This window comes from Schistocerca gregaria, chromosome 3, assembly GCF_023897955.1.
Source record: "Schistocerca gregaria isolate iqSchGreg1 chromosome 3, iqSchGreg1.2, whole genome shotgun sequence".
Taxonomy (NCBI): domain Eukaryota; kingdom Metazoa; phylum Arthropoda; class Insecta; order Orthoptera; family Acrididae; genus Schistocerca; species Schistocerca gregaria.
In genome coordinates, this window is record NC_064922.1 from 207504991 (window position 1) to 207524295 (window position 19305).

At 41.2% G+C, this 19305-nt stretch overlaps 1 protein-coding gene across 1 annotated transcript in view; it reads left to right on the plus strand.

The window, feature by feature from the left end:
• Positions 1–19305, plus strand: part of LOC126354261 (methanethiol oxidase-like) — a 157355-nt gene that overhangs the window by 21537 nt on the left and 116513 nt on the right. Inside the window, exons 2-3 of the mRNA XM_050003781.1 lie at positions 9445–9611; positions 10286–10471. Of these exons, the coding sequence (XP_049859738.1) occupies positions 9445–9611; positions 10286–10471 (353 nt within the window). The remainder of the gene's footprint in view (positions 1–9444; positions 9612–10285; positions 10472–19305) is intronic.

The following is a 19305-nucleotide window of genomic DNA, read 5'->3' on the forward strand; positions in this document are numbered from 1 at the left end:
GCATTTGTCTCAAATTACTTAATTTTTCTTGAAAGAAAGAAGCACTATTTTGTTTTCTATACATTTCCTTTAAACCAATTGCCACCTCTGTAAATGTGGTTACTTTATTTAAAGCCTCATGATACATGATGTGCGTCTATAGTCTCATCTGACAAGAACAATTTGGCCATTCGCAATGATGTTTGTTCAGACCAGTTACATAAGCTGGCTGTAGATAACACATCCTGCATTAAAATAGTAATATCCTCTAATGTTTGGCCAGAAAAAAGGGAAATAAGACTAGGGGCTACAGGATCCGTGGATGAGGAAGGTACTTCCAGTATTGATTTAACTTCACTAGGACCTGATTGTGAAGGACCTCCCATTTGACTATATAATTGCTGTACCTTTTGCTAGTTCTGCTCTTTTAATAATTTATTGTGTCCTGTCAGAGCTGATAACATGTCTGCTGTAGTGCCACATTTGTGCAGTTTTCTTTTCTATCACAGTAAGCCTTATGCAGCACAAACAATATACACTATAATGAACAACTATTTGGCCATTCTTCTTCTGATCAACACCCAATGACACTTAACAGAGTGCTCTTTGGCATGCACATATTGCCAGTCTAATATATTACAGGAATAAACCTATCACAAGACACTCTGTGCCTAGACAAATTAAATTTTACAATCTACTGATACAAAATACATTTCACTATAATTCCCCTTTGATACTACACTTTGCAAAAGGTGGCTCTTAACTCACTGTGTCTTATTCTGGACATGGTCACCACCAGAACATACTTGTGTGAGAAACAATGCTTTTCAGTAACTCACAATTGTTGTAATAGCTGGTGTGGCTCTGCATGAAGCACTTTGAAAAGCTTTCTGATGTAGATACTGCAAGTGTCAGAAGCATGACCACTTTCTGACACAAATTTTGCAAGAGGCGACTATTGGGAGGGTGTGAGTAGAGTTGATCCGTGTCAGGAGGCACTCTCCCAGTTCACTCCTTACCAGTTTTCCCCAGAAGGATGGTAGTGACTTGTAGTTACTGGTAGGCACAGTGAATGAAGATTCAGAATTAGTTTTTTTTTTTCATAAAAATGCTTGTAGCATCATGACTCATGGTTGGCATTGTCTGATTGTCTGTCAGTGCCTGCTGAGGAACCATCTCATAAGCAGCCTTCAGCCCACTCAAAGCAGCTGACTCCACACACTTCGTTACAGTTGACTGCTGCACAGGCAGTGTGCCACTTGTCATGGCCCCAGCTCTGGATATACTGCAATACTGTGGCAGTGAGTGACTGCAGAACATGTATTGAACTTACAGCTGACAACATCGGAGGTGCTCTGTCCCCTCCTGCTCACCATCCTTCTTGTCTTCCATCATTCCATGATGATGGTTGCTGTGTAGCCATGACTCTCTCGACCGTCAATACGGGTTGTATGTATCTGGCCTGCTACCCCCTGGAGTTTGCTTTCATTGGCTCCTTCAGTAACTTGATTTTCCACTCCCTGCAACCTTTAGAGTGGGCGAGAGCAAAACGCCACCTTGGCTCCAGGCTCAGGTTCGGGTTCAACTTGACCTCAGCTCGCTCCCAAAGGAGGTTGCCCCAGCTTCGGTATACCGCTCGCAGTTTGTCGAACTTTGTTCAAAGTTCATTGATATGATCTTCATTTATACAGATGACTCTAAGACCAATGACGGTGTCAGGTGTTCTTTTATTGTTGGGGCACACAGTTTCAAATACCAGCTCCATGGCCATTGTTTGGTATTCACAGTTGAGCTATTTGCCCTCTATCAGGCTGTTCTTTACATCCGCCACCACCGACATTCTGCTTATGTCATCTGCTCTGATTCCCTGAGCACCATCCAGAGCCTCAGTGATCCATATCCAGTTCACCCTTTCATGCACCAGATCTAACGCTCTCTTCAGCAGCTGGTGGACAACGGTTTTCTGATTACCTTTACGTGGGCTCCTGGCCATGTCAGTATCCCTGGGAATGAAATTGCAGATGCCATGGCCAAGGCTGCACTCCTCCAGCCTCAGATGGCTTCTTGTTGTGTGTCTTCATCTGATTTTAGCAGGGTCATTTGTCAGTGCATTTTATTGCTGTGGCATGCTGATTGGTCTACACTTACTGAAAACAAGCTTCGGGCCTTGAAACCTCTCCTCACAGCTTGGACGACCTCTTCACGCCATTCTCGGTGGGAGGAGGTTGTTTTGGCCCGGTTACGGATTGGACACTGCTGGTTCAGCCACCGCCATCTGCTGACGGCTGCGCCAGCACCGTTCTGCCCATGTGGGCAATTGCTGACGGTACGCCACATTTTAACGTCCTGTCCGAATTTTAATACACTGCACATTGATCTTGGCCTGTACTCTGGATGAAATTTTAGTGGATGACCCAGGAGCAGCTGTTCGCGTTCTTAGTTTTATCCACTTGATAAACCTGTCTAAGGACATTTGATTATGCTGTTTGCTTTTAATCCCTTGCTTGTTAATGTGCCTTTTATAGTGTTGTCCTACATGGCAGTGAGTGATGGCATCTACATCTACATCTACATGACTACTCTGCAATTCACATTTAAGTGCTTGGCAGAGGGTTCATCGAACCACAATCATACTATCTCTCTACAATTCCACTCCCGAACAGCGAGCGGGAAAAACGAACACCTAAACCTTTCTGTTCGAGCTCTGATTTCTCTTATTTTATTTTGATGATCATTCCTACCTATGTAGGTTGGTCTCAACAAAATATTTTCGCATTCGGAAGAGAAAGTTGGTGACTGAAATTTCGTAAAAAGGTCTCGCCGCGACGAAAAACGTCTATGCTGTAATGACTTCCATCCCAACTCGTGTATCATATCTGCCACACTCTCTCCCCTATAACGCGATAATACAAAACGAGCTGCCCTTTTTTGCACCCTTTCGATGTCCTCCGTCAATCCCACCTGGTAAGGATCCCACACCGCGCAGCAATATTCTAACAGAGGACGAACGAGTGTAGTGTAAGCTGTCTCTTTAGTGGACTTGTTGCATCTTCTAAGTGTCCTGCCAATGAAACGCAACCTTTGGCTCGCCTTCCCGACAATATTATCTATGTGGTCCTTCCAACTGAAGTTGTTCATAATTTTAACACCCAGGTACTTAGTTGAATTGACAGCCTTGAGAATTGTACTATTTATCGAGTAATCGAATTCCAACAGATTTCTTTTGGAACTCATGTGGATCATCTCACACTTTTCGTTATTTAGCGTCAACTGCCACCTGACACACCATACAGCAATCTTTTCTAAATCGCTTTGCAGCTGATACTGGTCTTCGGATGACCTTACTAGACGGTAAATTACAGCATCATCTGCGAACAGTCTAAGAGAACTGCTCAGATTGTCACCCAGGTCATTTATATAGATCAGGAACAGTAGAGGTCCCAGGACGCTTCCCTGGGGAACACCTGATATCACTTCAGTTTTACTCGATGATTTGCCGTCTATTACAACGAACTGCGACCTTCCTGACAGGAAATCACGAATCCAGTCGCACAACTGAGACGATACCCCATAGCTTCGCAGTTTGATTAGAAGTCGCTTGTGAGGAACGGTGTCAAAAGCTTTCCGGAAATCTAGAAATACGGAATCAACTTGAGATCCCCTGTCGATAGCGGCCATTACTTCGTGCGAATGAAGAGCTAGCTGCGTTGCACAAGAGCGATGTTTTCTGAAGCCATGCTGATTGCGTGTCAATAGATCGTTCCCTTCGAACTGAACTTACAGCTGCCAACATGGGAAGTGCTCTGTCGCCCCCCACACCATGCTGGTGTCCTGATACTGGTAGCACAGAAATACCTTCAGGTCCTCCCATCAGTGTCAGAAGTAGAGCATTGTGTTAAACTCTGTGGCTGGTGATTGTGGCAAAGTAGCCATTTCTCCCAGTAGTGGCTGTCGTTGTCTGTAGCATTCAGTAAGTCTACAACAGACTTGTGCCTGATGTCACTTTGCTGCAATGAGGGAATTGAGTGTAAATGTCATGTACACCATCAATCCATCTGACTGACTGACTTACAAACTAAACTGCTGGGGTATTTGTGGAGCGAAATAGTGGCTAATATATACCTGACAACATTCATCATGACTGAATAGGGCTTGCTATTATGAAGGTATCAGCCATTTCCCTTCTGCTGAGTTTGTTATAGCATAGATCTGGTTCATAAGAGCACTTGGTACTGTGTGTTGAATTCACTTTAGCCTTTCTTTCATCACTTAATGAAGGTGATGTGTCCCTGTTTGACTGCTCTGATTCACTAAGCTCTGCTGTAATCTGCTACAATGCTCATCAGAAATGCCAATGTTGTGTTTGGCCTGACCCGGTCTCAGTGACGAACTGTTTTCATTGTGTCCACTTTGTTTCAACATTGTCATAATGTATCAATATAGCTTCACTGTGGGACTTTGAAAATTTTTACTGGTTTTACTCCCCTATACAGTGTTGGCATGCAACAGAGTACACATGAGACAATGGCACTGCTTCAGAGGAAGGCCATGGCTGGCATGGCGGCCATGCTGGCTTAATGTAGGTTGCCTTTGGCAGCCAATAGCCTTTTGCCACAGTGGATGTGAACAGCAGGCCAAGTGTGCAGATGCCTCATGCTAAATTCAGAACCTTTAGAGTTGCGTGGGGTGCTGGATGAAGACAATCTAGAGGAGGTCTTCCCTTGGTGGCACTGGCTTGAGACCTGCAACCATTAGGTCTAGTCATGGCATGTAGACCAATGGCTAGGCTGATGATGGTACTAAGTAATGCTACACCTCCTTGGGTCCTATGCATCCATCAGCTGATGTGGAGAGTGTTACAGTTTCAGCCGTGGTTGAAAGTTGTGGAACCAGTTGGAGTATGAATACATATCTGCTAAGGGCTGAATGTGAATACTGATAATTGCACAGCCCAGATATGTTGTGAGATGAGGCCATCTCTGGTCTCCTAGGTGACCACAAAGCAGAATGATGTGCTACAGATTATGGAAATCTGGCCTGCAGCCACAACAGACTTGTAGTGTTTCAGAGTGCTGTACCAGCAGTATATTGGCACCTGGCAGCAGAATTTCATAGGCAGCTCACTTATATGCCTCCGAAAAAGTTGTGATGTCTGAACTGTGGTGGTTGCCTGGGCCAACTTTGCCACATGGGACAACTGTTTTGGTTTTGATGATGTTTGTTGCCCTACCAAGTACCTTTTTGCATGACATAAGAAGATATTTACAATACTCATTTGAAAATATTTTCAGCATTGTCATATGTTAACTGGTCTTTATTTATATGTTTTCCTTTTCTTGCAGTAGATGATTTTTGAGTAAAAAATACTTATTTTGTGTAATAAAGCAAATAATTGTCCCTTAGAATCTCCTTTATTTGTTAATATTTAGGCATTTATGTATCATTTATGTATCACATCACTAGGTGGTGATGTACCAGGATGCTTGATGGCAAGTGAACAACTTTGCCAGCATAGAATTTCATACTTTTCTCAATTTTTTCCGTACATGTTTTGACCTCCCAATCATGATAATGTAACTTTACTCAGTGCTCAATGTGAAAACTATTATATATATATGACTGATCTTCCCTACCATGAAATTTCAGAAAATTTGTCTTTTCTGATGAAAATTTCTGAATTTTAAGTCCGAAGTGTGTGAAAATAAAGCTATCAATTTTCTATGTTTTAAGTATTTATGTGTAAAATGTTTTCTAATAATTAATCTTCATCATTTAAATAATCTTATCTTTAAAATTTTTGGTTGTCACTTGTTTCAATAGACTTGATAAAGTTGCCTGTTTTCTGTAATTTTCCACTGATGTTTGCAATTTTTTTAAACTTTAATTTTTTCTTAATTTGCCATGTTTCCAAAGACTGTGAATTTACAGATGAAGAATAATGGTTTATGACAGTTTTCAAGCATTTCAATTTGTATCAGTTAACACAGCTTTTGAAAGAAAGTAAAAATTGTTCTTTTTTAGGAGGTCCCTTTTTGGTCCAGTGTACTTTGTGCACTGAGGATCCCATAACCCCTTCATAGGACTGTGTATGTTTTCCAGTCACAGATCTGTAGAAATAATGATGAGTGAAAATCAGAGCTTGCCAAATCTGGTGATTGGAAAGAATGTTTCAACAATTATACTTTAAATCCCTCAAAAAACCTTTCTGGCAGTAAGATAGTCTTCCAATCTGGGCTCTTTGTATTTTTTAATCCATGTGATCTAGAAGGCTAGTGTGGTATTTTACATTATTGTTAAGCTCTTTGCAAGAGAGCCAATTACATGAATCTATTTTGCATCCCAGCAAATGATGGTCACAGCTGTAGCAATAAAGGAAATAACCTCTGCCTTTTTTGGTACTGGATCTGTGGCTTCCAGCCATTCCATTGATTGTTAAAATCACTTTCAAAGTAATCTCTAATGAATACTTCTGTCTTTCTCTCTACTTGAAAATGACCAATGATTGTCCTTCATCACAGAGTTTCTATGACACTGTGTATGAATAAATGTATTATGAGAAGGAAATATGCTACTTACCGTATTGCGGAGATGCTGAGTCATAGATAGAAACAATAAAAATATTTTCACACTCAACGCTTTCGGCCAATGGCCTTTGTCAACAATAGAGACACATACTCACACACACACTCACGCAAACACAACTTAAACACATGACTGCAGTCTCAGGCAACTGAAATGACACTGCGAACAGCAGCACAGCAGCATGATGGGAATGACGATTGGATGGGGGAAAGATGGAGACTGGGGCAGGGAGGTGGGTAGGATAGTATGGTGGGGATGGCGGACAGTGAAGTGCTGCAGGTTGGGCGGTGGACAGGGGAGAAGTGGGGAGGGGGGGAGTAGTGGAAAAGGAGAGAAATAGAAATAAATAAAAAAGTGAAATAAAATAAAAAAATAAAAAAAAGATTGGGTGTGGTGGTGAAATGAAGGCTTGTGTAGTGCTGGAATGGGAGCAGGGAAGGGGCTGCATGGGTGAGGACAGTGACTAACGACAGTTGAGGCCCAGAGGGTTAAGGGAATGTAGGATGAATTGCAGGAAAGTTCCCACCTGTGCAATTCAGAAAAGCTGGTGTTGGTGGGAAGGATCCATATGGCACAGGCTGTCAAGCAGTCATTGAAATGAAGGATATTATGTTTGGCAGTGTGTTCACCAACAGCATGGGCCACTTGTTTCCTGGCCACAGTTTGTTTGTGGCCATTCATGTGGACAGACAGCTTGTTAGTTGTCATGCCTACATAGAATGCAGCACAGTGGTTGCAGCTTACCATGTGGACCATGTGACTGGTTTCGCAGGTAGCCCTGCCTTTGATGGGATAGGTGAAGTTAATTAATGGACTGGAGTAGGTGTTGGTGGTGGGATGATGTATGGGATAGGTCTTGCATCTAGGTCTATTACAGGAGTATGAGCCATGAGGTAAGGGATTGGGTGCAAGGGCTGTGTTAGGATGGATGAGAATATTGTGTAGGTTCAGTGGATGGTGGAAAACCACTGTGGGACGGGTGGGAAGGATAGTCGGCAAGACATTTCTCATTTCAGAGCACAATGGGAGGTAATTGAAACCCTGGCAGAGAAAGTGGTTCAGTTGCTCTAGTCCTGGGTGGTATTGAGTTACAAGGGGAATGCTCCTCTGTGGCTGGATGGTGGGGCTTTGGGAAGTGGTGGGAGACTGGAAGGATAAGGCATGGGAGATTGTTTTTGTATACGGTTGGGAGGATAATTACAGCCAGTGAAGGCTTCAGTGAGACCTTCGATATATTTTGAGAGGGACTGCTCATCACTGCAGATGTGACAACCATGTGTGGCTAGGCTGTACGGAAGGGACTTCTTGGTATGGAATGCATGGTTGAAGTAGAGGTATTGCTGGTGGTTAGTAGGTTTCATATGGACGAAGGTACTGATGTAGTCATCTTTGAAGTGGAGGTCAACATTTATGAAGGTGGCTTGTTGGGTTGAGTAGGACCAGGTGAAGCAAATGGGGGAGACGTGTTGAGGTTCTGGAGGAATGTGGATAGGGTGTCCTCACCTTCGATACAGATAGTAAAGATGTCATCAATGTATCTGAACCAGGTGAGGGGTTTAAGATTCTGGGTGTTTAGGAAGGAGTCCTCTAGATGGCCCAAGAATAGATTGGCATAGGTTCATGCCAGGTGGCTGCCTATAGCCATACCACAGATTTGTTTGTAGGTAATGCCTTCAAAGGAGAAATAATTGTGGGTGAGGATATAGTTGGTCATGGTGACTAGGAAGGAGGTTGTTGGTTTGGAAACTATTGGGAGCTGGGAAAGGTAGTGTTCAATAGCTGTAAACCCATGGGCATTACGAATGTTAGTGTACAGGGAGGTGGCACCAATAGTGACGAGCAGGGCACTCTGTAGGAAACGGACAAGAACTGTGGAGAGTTGGTGGAGGAAATGGTTGGTATCTTTTATATAGGAGGATAGGTTGAAGGTGTTGGTCTATGAGAGCAGAGATTCTCTCAGTGAGGACACAGTAATCAGCCACAATATCCTTCATTTCAATGACTGCTTCACAGCCTGTGCCATATGGATCCTTCCCACAAACACCAGGTTTACTGAATTGCACAGGTGAGAACTTTCCTGCAATATATCCTACATTCCTGTAAACCTCTGGGCCTCAACCTTCATTAGTCGCTGTCCTCGCCCTTGTGCCCCTTCCCTGCTCTCATTTCAGCACTACACAGCCGCCATTCCACCACCACACCCAGTCTTTATTTTATTTTTTATTTATTTATCTCTATTTCTCTCCTTTTGCACTACTTTCCTCCTCCCCACCTCTCCTCTTTCCACCGCCCAACCTGTAGCACTTCACTGTTCGCCATGCCCACTATACTATCCCTCCCCCTCTCCCCCTCCCCCCCCCCTCCCCAGTCTCCGCCTTTCTCCCACCCAGTTGCCACTCCCATCATGCACCTGTGCTGTTGCTTGCAGTGTAGTTTCAGTTGCCTGAGGCTGGAGTCGTGTGTGAGTTGCATTAGTTGTGTGTGTGTATGTGTGTGTGTGTGTGTGTGTGTGTGTGTGTGTGTGTCTCTATTGTTGACAAAGGCCACTGGCTGAACGCTTTAAGTTTGAAAATCTTTCTGTTGTTCCTATCGGTGACTCAGCATCTCTGCTATATGGTGAGTAGCAACTTTCCTTTTCATAATATTGTTACATTCCAGCCTGGATTTTCCATTGTTTGATTGTATGAATGATTGGAAATTCAAAAGGAATAGTGTATCAACTACATTATTTGTTCTGCATACACAAATTTGTTACTTTTTCTGTGAAGTTGCGATTGCTAGTCATAGCCTCCTGGATAAACTATACTGAATAACTGATTGTAATACTCTTTTGCCCCTTTTTCCTTCAGTTTTCATATTTTGTCTGACAAATATACGTTCCAGGTCATGGCTGTGGCCCTGGCTATTCATCTCCCCTGGAAGCTATGCAATATGGACCTAGAGAAAAAATTGTGTATGTGCCTTGCGTTCAACCTGCTGAAGCTCGCAATACTAAACCAGACTTTTTGGCAACTGTTGATATTGATCCTGACAGCCCCACTTTCTGCAAGGTGAGTACAGTCTCTCTCTAGCAGTTGTGGTTATGTAATTTGCTGTTTCAGATAATCTACTTAAAATAACATAGCACTGAAATTATTATGAAACTCATTTCTACCATAGTCCTGCATGTTTCAGTTTTGTTCACTTACAAATAAATTTTAATGGATGCAGTTGTTTTTTTTCCTGTATTTTAGTAGAGAAGGAAGTTGTATTTATCAGACAGTTTTTAAGGTGGCAGAAATTTATTTTTCCATTATTTTGTGCTTGCAATTGTTATTGTAGAAAAGTTGTGTTGCTTTTGTAAGAAAATTCACAAATATTCTACACAGGTTCGTAAAATAAAGTCATGCTCTTCTAAACTGATTAACCAGGATTTACTACAAGAGTAAAATGCATGTTCTATGTAGCGTTATTGACACAATTCAAGAACTGATATCATGTACAGTCCACCTGCTTAGCTGGGTGGTAACATACTCACCTCCCATGCAAGCAAGCCTTGGTTCAATTCCCAGTGAGGCTGGAGATTTTCTCTGCTTGGGGACTGCGTGTTGTGTTGTCCTCATCATCATTTCATCCTGATCAGTCACCCAATGTGGCAAAAATCTTGCACTTGGCGGCCGAATTTCTCAGGATGGGGCCTCCCAGCCAACAATGCTGTACGCTCATTCATTTTCATTGTGTACAGGTTATACATCGCCTGCCAATGCCTTACCTAGGTGATGAGCTACATCACTCAGGATGGAATGTTTGTAGCAGCTGTCATGAAGATTCAACGAAATGTAGAGACAAGCTGATTTTGCCATCACTGGGCAGTTCAAGGATATATGTTGTTGATGTTGGAGTCAATGAGAGAGCACCTCGATTGCACAAGGTATGTAATATTACACAATTTTAAGTTACACTATGGTTGTCATTACCACACTGATGATTCTTGCTTCCACACATGTTGAGGCTGTAAATTCAACTGTTTATGACAGATAAAATTAATAACTATCTTTCACCTGTATTTATTTATATGAAAATATTATATGTGATTTTGTTCTCAATATGCTTCTTCATTATTAATCTTTGCTTTATGAAACTGAGACCTGCAGTCAAGCAATTCTATTAATCCTGTTTATGTTTCTATCTAACAAACTGTATCAAAACACAGTAACTGGTTAACTAACATCAGTTAAAGTACCTGAATACAGTTAGTCAGTTGTGAATATATATTGGATTTAAGTGCATGCACATGCACACATAAATATGGTATCTTTTAAAGCATAAGTGTAGTGTGAGGTACCATACTAACTCCAAAATCAATCCCATATAATATTTTTACATTAATAAATACAGCTGAAAGAAAAGTTATTGTTTTTATGTCCTACATTGATGGTGTTTTATGATGTTTATTCTGCAGGCCAGTCTGATGCAATTATTCATGCTAGTCTAAAATGAGCAAGCCCTTTCATCTTTACCTAACTATGGCAACAGACATCCATTTGCACCTGCTCTCAGTGTTAAAGCTTTGGTATTTCTCTAAAATAATTATAATATAGATATGTACATTGGGTCAACCAACTGAATTCCATTACAATGATCAATAAACTATGTCAAGAAGATACAGATGATTGTCAGCTATTTTTATTCATTACTGTCAAATCAGAAACTTCAAAAACAATTTATCTAGCATGGTTTCTAGTGGGCTAGCTACTACATTCATGAGCTGTGCAGTTACCTGGCCTCCCTCTGGCTGTCAAATGATTTTCATTCTTTGAAGAACATTTTGTAGAATAGAGAGAAGTGCCAAGTAAGTAGCAGAAATTACAATTTCATGCATCATGAACTGGAGGTGCTATCATGTACAATAATTGATGCCATTACCAAGTTGATACAAGAAAGTATTGTGCAACCTACTGAGATATTAAAGAAGTGGCTACAATCAAGCAGCATCAACAGATTTAACTATCTGGAAAAATTTATTTATAATCAATTCATGACATGGTTTTAATATAGATCATCATGCTTTGAATACAAATTCAGAGCTTTGTAAATTATAAAGTAGCGCAGGAATCACTAGAAACCCTGGTAATCCAAACGTTCGGTTAATCCGAACATGAAAAATGTTAGTCTAAGTGTGGAAAACTGTGTGGTAAACTGCTGTACATACACACTATTTTAATTTACACAGTACAGTAAACATGTATTAGAAAAATTGACAAGAAATGATTAGCTTTAAACAATGCATAACAATGAACAACAAGCTGTCAAACTTATTAAAATACAACGTATTTTTATCCCTACTTTTTAGATGGCAAAAACTCAGTGATTGTTTTTTGGCATAAGTCTGTTATATGATGCATAGTTGCACCATCGTTTCATAAACATCAAATCAGCATGTGTGGCAGTGGGCTGTGGCTCCCAATAACATAGAGCGAGGTCAAGGGTTTCTGCTGCATCACTTTGTGGCACCAACTCTCCTTTGTCGCTTTCAGGCACATTGTCACTTTCATCAAAGCAGACCACTTCTTCCTGGTCTTGAGTCACAGTAGCAACTAAATCAGCGTCAGTAAGCTTCTCCACACATGCCCCATCCAGTGCCATCCACTCATCTACATCTCCTTCACTAGCTCCTTCACATCCACAGATTGTCTGTATCAATTGTAGTAGATTTTCCTCTTCATTTTCAAGTAGGTTGTCCTGAATTTCAAGACATGTCCACAGTTTTCTCCACGAATTTCTCAGAGTATTTTCTGAAATACTCTGCCACACTTCAGATGCCCAATAAACAACATCCTTCACATTGGTCTTTTTTATTTTGTCTACCAAAGGAATGCTATCATCTTGGATCAGCTACTTAAAAATAGTTTTTTTTTTAATATCAGTTTTAATGTTTGCAGTATGCCCTGGTCCATTGGCTGTAGAAGTGTAACATTCAGTGGCAAAAACTTCGCCACAATTCCTCCATCACATAATTCCTCAGTGCTGGAGTGAGATGGCACATTATCAATCAAAAGGATTGTGTGTGGAGACAAATGATTTTCCTTAGAAAACTGTTGAACAGAGGGAACAAACTGGCTGGGAGACCATTCTTTGAACAGCTTACCATCCATCCATGCTTTCTTCTTGTTGCGATAATATATGGGCAGGGACTTCATGCTGCAGTTTTTAAAGGCTCTGGGCCTAGCAGATTTATCGATCAGCATTAAAGGCAGCTTTTGGTCACCAACAGCATTGCTGCACACTAATAAAGTCACACAATCTTTGTCAGGCTTTTTGTTGGTAATGCTCTAAAATTAAGGCCAGTCTTGTCAGCATTATAAATTTGTTGAGGAGAATACTTTCCCTCTCTTATCATTTTTTCAAACTCACCCAAGTAATCCTTTGCTGCATCATGGTCAGAAGAAAGCTTCTTTTCAGTAATTGTTAGCAGACAGATTCCATGACATTTTCTGACTCAGTCCAACCAAACCATATCGCACTAAACAATGCACAACAACAAGGGCAGGGAGTGAGAGTGAGCCATTGTTCCCACACTTGTTCCCATTTGTTACCATGATGTACCTACTTATTTGCGTGGTATACTTCATTCTAGAAACTTGTCACCATAATTCTGGCTAATCTGAACAAATTGGTAATCCGAACAAGGTCCGGTCCCAATTAGTTCAGATTAACAGGACTCTACCATAACTAAATTTGTGGCAGTTGAGAATCATACTCACATTAAGAGAACAAACTTTTGATATGAGATCCACTTTTGCTATTTCATACCTTATTTATGAAGAGATCACATATGAAAATACGCCATATTCTCAGATGAGATTTCATTACTTGGCTAATCTCTCAACTACTATTTGGCATCTGGTTGGAAACATGGCTGTATGTCGGACCACTCAGTACAAAGTACTGTCAGATGCCTTGCAGTCTGGTTAATGATGGATGTATTGCGGTGATCTTGACTTTTGGGGCCGGCCTGGGTGGCCGAGCAATTCTAGGCGCTACAGTCTGGAACCGCACGACTGCTATGGTCACAAGTTCGAATCCTGCCTCGGGCATGGATGTGTGAGGTGATCTTAGGTTAGTTAGGTTTAAGTAGTTCTAAGTTCTAGGGGACTGATAACCTCAGAAGTTAAGTCCCATAGTGCTCAGAGCCATTTGAACCATTTAACTTTTGGGCAGTTCATTTGCCAGCTGTGACATCTAAAACATGTTGTGGCATACACTGTCTGATCAAAATTACCTGGACAGCCCTGTGAAATTTGGAACCGGCCTTTACCAATATAAAAAGGAAACTTGAGTATTGTGTTGTCAGCAGAGAAGCAGTAACATTAGAATGGGTCAAGAGAGTTCAGTGACTTTGAATGTGGCCTGGTCATTGAACATCACCTGAGTGATAAATCCATCAAGGAGATTTCAACTTTTCCAAAGCTGCATAAGTCAACTGTTGGTGATGTGATGTGAAGTGGAAACATGATGGATGAGTGACAGCTAATCCAAGACCAGGCAGATCTAATGAACTTACTGATTCTGACAAACAAACATTGTGCAGAATGGTTGCAATTAGTTTTAAAACTGCTACCAACACACCTACTAGCACAATGACTGTGAATAGGAACTTCGAATATGAAGTTAAAAAGAATAGATTTAATGGTCAAGAGGCTCCTCATAAGCCAACCATTTCTGTAGTGAATGCTAAGCAATGCTTGAAGTTGTGTAAAGAACAATGCTACTGGACAGTGGATGACTGGGAATGAGTGATTTGGAGTGCTGACTCATGCTATGACTTGAGGCAATCATATAGAAGGTTTTGGGTTTGCCCAATGCCTGCTGTTACTTGCCATCCTAAAAGTGAAGTACAGAGGATGTGCTGTTTTCTTATGGAATGTTTCCTGTTGTTAGGATGTGGTCCCCTTATTATGTTTAAGAAAACACCTGTATGCATAATGATATGAACATACTTTACAGCATTGTGTACTGCAGACAGTAGAGGAACAGTTTGGAGATGTGATTTTTTCATAAGCATGAAATGCACTCTCTCACAAAGCAGTTACTGGGTGGCAATGGATTGTGGACAGTGTAATATAACATGAAGTTTGGGATGTGTACCATTATTTAGTACAAGAAGAATAACGATTAATGTACCACACCTTATTATGGATATCCTCCACCAAGAAAATAATACATATCTTGTGTAATACGGGGTGCTGCTTCTTAATGCTGCCATAGGTTCTTCTTGATGTTATTGCATCACCACATGGGAATCATGCAATGATAGAAATAAGTTTAGTTCCTCTTGTTCAAAGAGAATCTTATTTTGCATGCTAGATGTTTGGTGGCGAATGTACAAAGTGTGACTACATGCTGTTGACACAAAATTCGGTCCAAGACTGACCTCAGACTGACCTATGGCAGCATATAAATCACCTCTATTTATATGGTTTTAAACCATGGCTATCATTGTTATGTACTGAAATTTCAATTTATACAATTAAAGTTTTTGCATACATCTTCCCAAATAACATAGAAATTTACATGAAATAGAAGTGAATAATTGCATACAAAGACAGGAAAGAATCTGTTTCTATACAAACTAAGAAATTACATGTTTTATGTAATTCTTCATGCTTTCCCGGCAATCTGTTGACATTTTGGATATTCAGGAATCCACCCGGATGTTCGCGTCATTCTCACATGATATTTCAACAGCGTGCCTCGCTGTCTTCTTCAGGTGCTACCTGAGGCTGGTCCTAGGGTCGATCGAGTCCAGTATTTATGCCTGGGAGGAGCTGGGCGTTCCCTAATTGGTCCGCACCGGGTCGAGTGTCCATCTGTGGTCCGCTCCCACCAGACTCGGCTTCAATGGACCCCTGCAGTCGCAGATGTTCCGACTGCTGTCGGTGGCCATTCTGGCCGTTCTCAATAGATGTGGTTATCATCTGAGGTGTGTCAGACCCGGTCTGAAATGTTGAGTACTCTTTCTCCTGACTGTTACTATGATTTCCACTTCTTTTTCATGCTGGGCGCTCCCTAATCAGTCCGCGCCGCATCGTGTGTTCCGTGTGAGGTCCGCGTCCGCCAGACGCGGCTACATTGTCCCTCTCTGGTCGCTGGTGTTCCATCCACCGTCCGCGCCCGTCCTGGCTGTCTTCTGAAGTCGAGTTCATGATCTGGGGTGTGTCAGATCTGGTCTCCAATGTCCAACACCTTGTCTCATGGCTGTTCTCTCGGTCTCCACTTCTATTTCTTGTAGAATCCTGGAGTGTGCTGCGTCGAGTTTTCACAAGCTCAAGCCTGGATTCCAGGCAGTGCTGATTTGGTATCCCAAGTCACAGTTGATTAGATTGTCTGTGACCTTAATCTCAATGGCTTCTTTAATGACACTGTCCCAAAATCTTGAGATCTGTGTCACAATCTTGGTGTCATTGTAATCGATCGAATGACCAAGTTCAAATGGTTAAAATGGCTCTGAGCACTATGGGACTTAACATCTATGGTCGTCAGTCCCCTAGAACTTAGAACTACTTAAACCTAACTAACCTAAGGACATCACACAACAGCCAGTCATCAGGAGGCAGAGAAAATCCCTGACCCCGCCGTGAATCTAACCCGGGAAAATGACCAAGTTCCAGACAATGCTCTGCTGTGACTGATTTAGTTGCCTGCATGAGTCTGGTATGTCTCTGGTGTTCTTTACACCTGATGTTCACAGTTCTGGTGGTCTGGCCAATGTATGACAACCCACACTGGCATGGTATATTGTAAATACCTGGCTTGCATAGCCACAGGTCATCTTTTACATTGCCCAGCATAGCCCCAATTTTGGTGGGTGGGCAAAATATGCTCTTGATGTCATATTTCTAGAGAAATGTGACATCAAGAGCATATTTTGCTCACCCACCAAAATTGGGGCTATGCTGGGTAATGTAAAAGATGACCTGGGGCTACACAAGCCAGGTATTTACAACATACCATGCCAGTGTGGGATGTCATACATTGGCCAGACCATCAGGACTGTGAACATCAGGTGTAAAGAACACCAGAGACATACCAGACTCAGGCAGGCAACTAAATCAGTCATAGCAGAGCATTGTCTGGGACTTGGTCATTCAGTGGATTACAATGACACCAATATTGTGACACAGACCTCAAGAGTTTGGGACAGTGTCATTGAAGAAGCCATTGAGATTAAGGTCACAGACAATCTAATCAACCGTGACTCGGGATACCAAATCAGCACTGCCTGGAATCCAGAGACAAGGTGCGGACAATGGAGACCAGATCTGACACACCCCAGATCATGAACTCGACTTCAGAAGACAGCCAGGCCGGGCGCGGACAGTGGAGGGAACACCAGCGACCAGAGAGGGACAATGTAGCCGCGTCTGGCAGGCGCAGACCTCAGACGGAACACACGACACGGCGTGGACCGATTAGGAGGCGCCCAGCACGAAACAGAAGTGGAAATCATAGTAACAGTCAGGAGATGGAGTACCAAACATCTCAGACCGGGTCTGACACACATCAGATGATAACCACATCCATTGAGGATGGCCAGAATGGGCGCCGACAGCAGTCGGAACATCTGCGACTGGAGGGGTCCGTTGAAGCTGAGTCTGGCGGGCGTGGACCACAGATGGAACACTCGACCCGGCGCGGATTGATTAGTGAACGCCTAGCTCCTCCCAGGCATAAATACTGGACTCAGTTGACCCAAGGACCAGTCTCAGGTAGCACCTGAAGAAGATAGGGAGGCATGCTGTTGAAATATCATGCGAGAATGACGCGAACATCCGGCTGGATTCCCGAATATCCAAGATGTCTACATGTTTTATCATTGCAGGAATGTGTTTCATTAATTTGCATATATTTTTTTACTGACTTAAAGGATATCATCCTATCATTTTCAGGTGAACAGAGCAATTAGTTTTATTGAATAAAAGGCCTAGAATCAATTAATTAAACTTTGTATGACTAAAGTTTTACATTTCTATATGGTCATAATTACAGTTTAGCTAACTAACACCAATTAAAACATGAGTATCCTTAATTCTGATTGAAAAAACATCATGTCGTATTTCTGTTAGGGATACATATAGTTTTTGAGTTAACAAAGCATAAAAATAGCTGTCTCCTGATGACTAGAAACATTGGAACTTAAATTGTTGGTTACTCCATAATTACAATAGCAATTTTATTCCTACCATGTTCCTGTGGTTTGTATTATGTGCAAATTGTGATCGTATATTAGCTTTTAACATATTTCGTTCATTCTATATACTGGTGAGGCCCAACGTAAACAATGTCAAAACAGTAGCTTAAATTAGTGCAAATTAATAATTTGCTGCACAAAAAATCTTCAGTGTATTCGAATCCAGGTAACCAGAAAATACAAAGTCAAACAGCAGTTTAAGTTGGTGTAAGTCCTCTTTGGGAGAGTGGGGATGAGAGTGGAAGAAGAGGATACAGGGGTTGTGGTATTACAATACATCCCAAAGAGGTTTGACTATTGTAGAGAGACAAAGCTCTCCTAAATCTCTGGCTAAAAATGAAGGGAATATAATCATGACTAGTGAAAAAGACCAGCAATTTGACAATTAGTGTGAGTGAAAAATACATGTTATGTATAAAGTTTAGTCAGTCAACTTTCTCATTTACAAGATGAAATACAAGAAAGATACAAGTGCATAAATTTTCAGTTTTATCATCTTGGTGTTCTTTTGATGCATTCCATTGAACATACTATGAGATGCGTTCAATTGTTCACATATTATTGCCTAATAAGTTGTATCTTACCTCTAAAAGATGTTAGTGTGTGTTGGATGTCAAGTTATGGATACAGTATCACACAATTTTTTCCCAGGCAAGAACATGCCTCAACCGGAATGCCAGACATTCAGTGCTATATCAAACCGACTTCAATGTCAAAATTTCAAATAGACTAAAGAAATGTATCATCTTCCAAATTTAATGGTCAGAATGATCACATCTATATCAGTGTCCTCAAATAAGTGTGAACATACATCAGTAAACAAAATAATTGTTTCTCAGAATAACCTCCTTGTGGTCACAACTACTATGCCCATTACTTCCATGAGTTTATTAAATGCAGTAAACAGTATATCAGTATAAAGTGCTGTGTTTTACCATAATCCCCTTCACATCACTTTGTTCCAACTCCTTCCTTGATTTATTTCAAATTTTCACCAGTGCAAGACCGTCATTAGTTTACTTATATATACATATTTTCCATGATTGTTAATTAATCTTATCACAGTAGAACTTCCAATTCAGAAGTATGGTGAACTGTAAAGAGTTATTCTGTGTATACAATACAGTGTGACAAAGCAAAATTCAAGTTGATAACATAATATCTTACCTACTTTACCAGACAAAATATATATTTGTATCCACGAATGATAAATCAGATTCAAGAGTTATCCTACATCAAATCATAGAAAAACAATAATTTAAAATATATACCAGAAAATGCAAAGGAAAAAAACACTAATTTAAAATATATACCAGAAAATGCAAAGGAAAATTCCCTCCAGTCTGTTAAGTGAGACCAAAGTAGTGCATAGAACCATACAGAGTTCATCTTCTCATAGGAAATGCAATTGCAGCAAGTGACTGTAAGGCCACAAAACAAGTTATATCCTAACACACAATCAAATACAAGAGTTAACCTACAATGCATTTATATGTATGACTAAAACTATACAG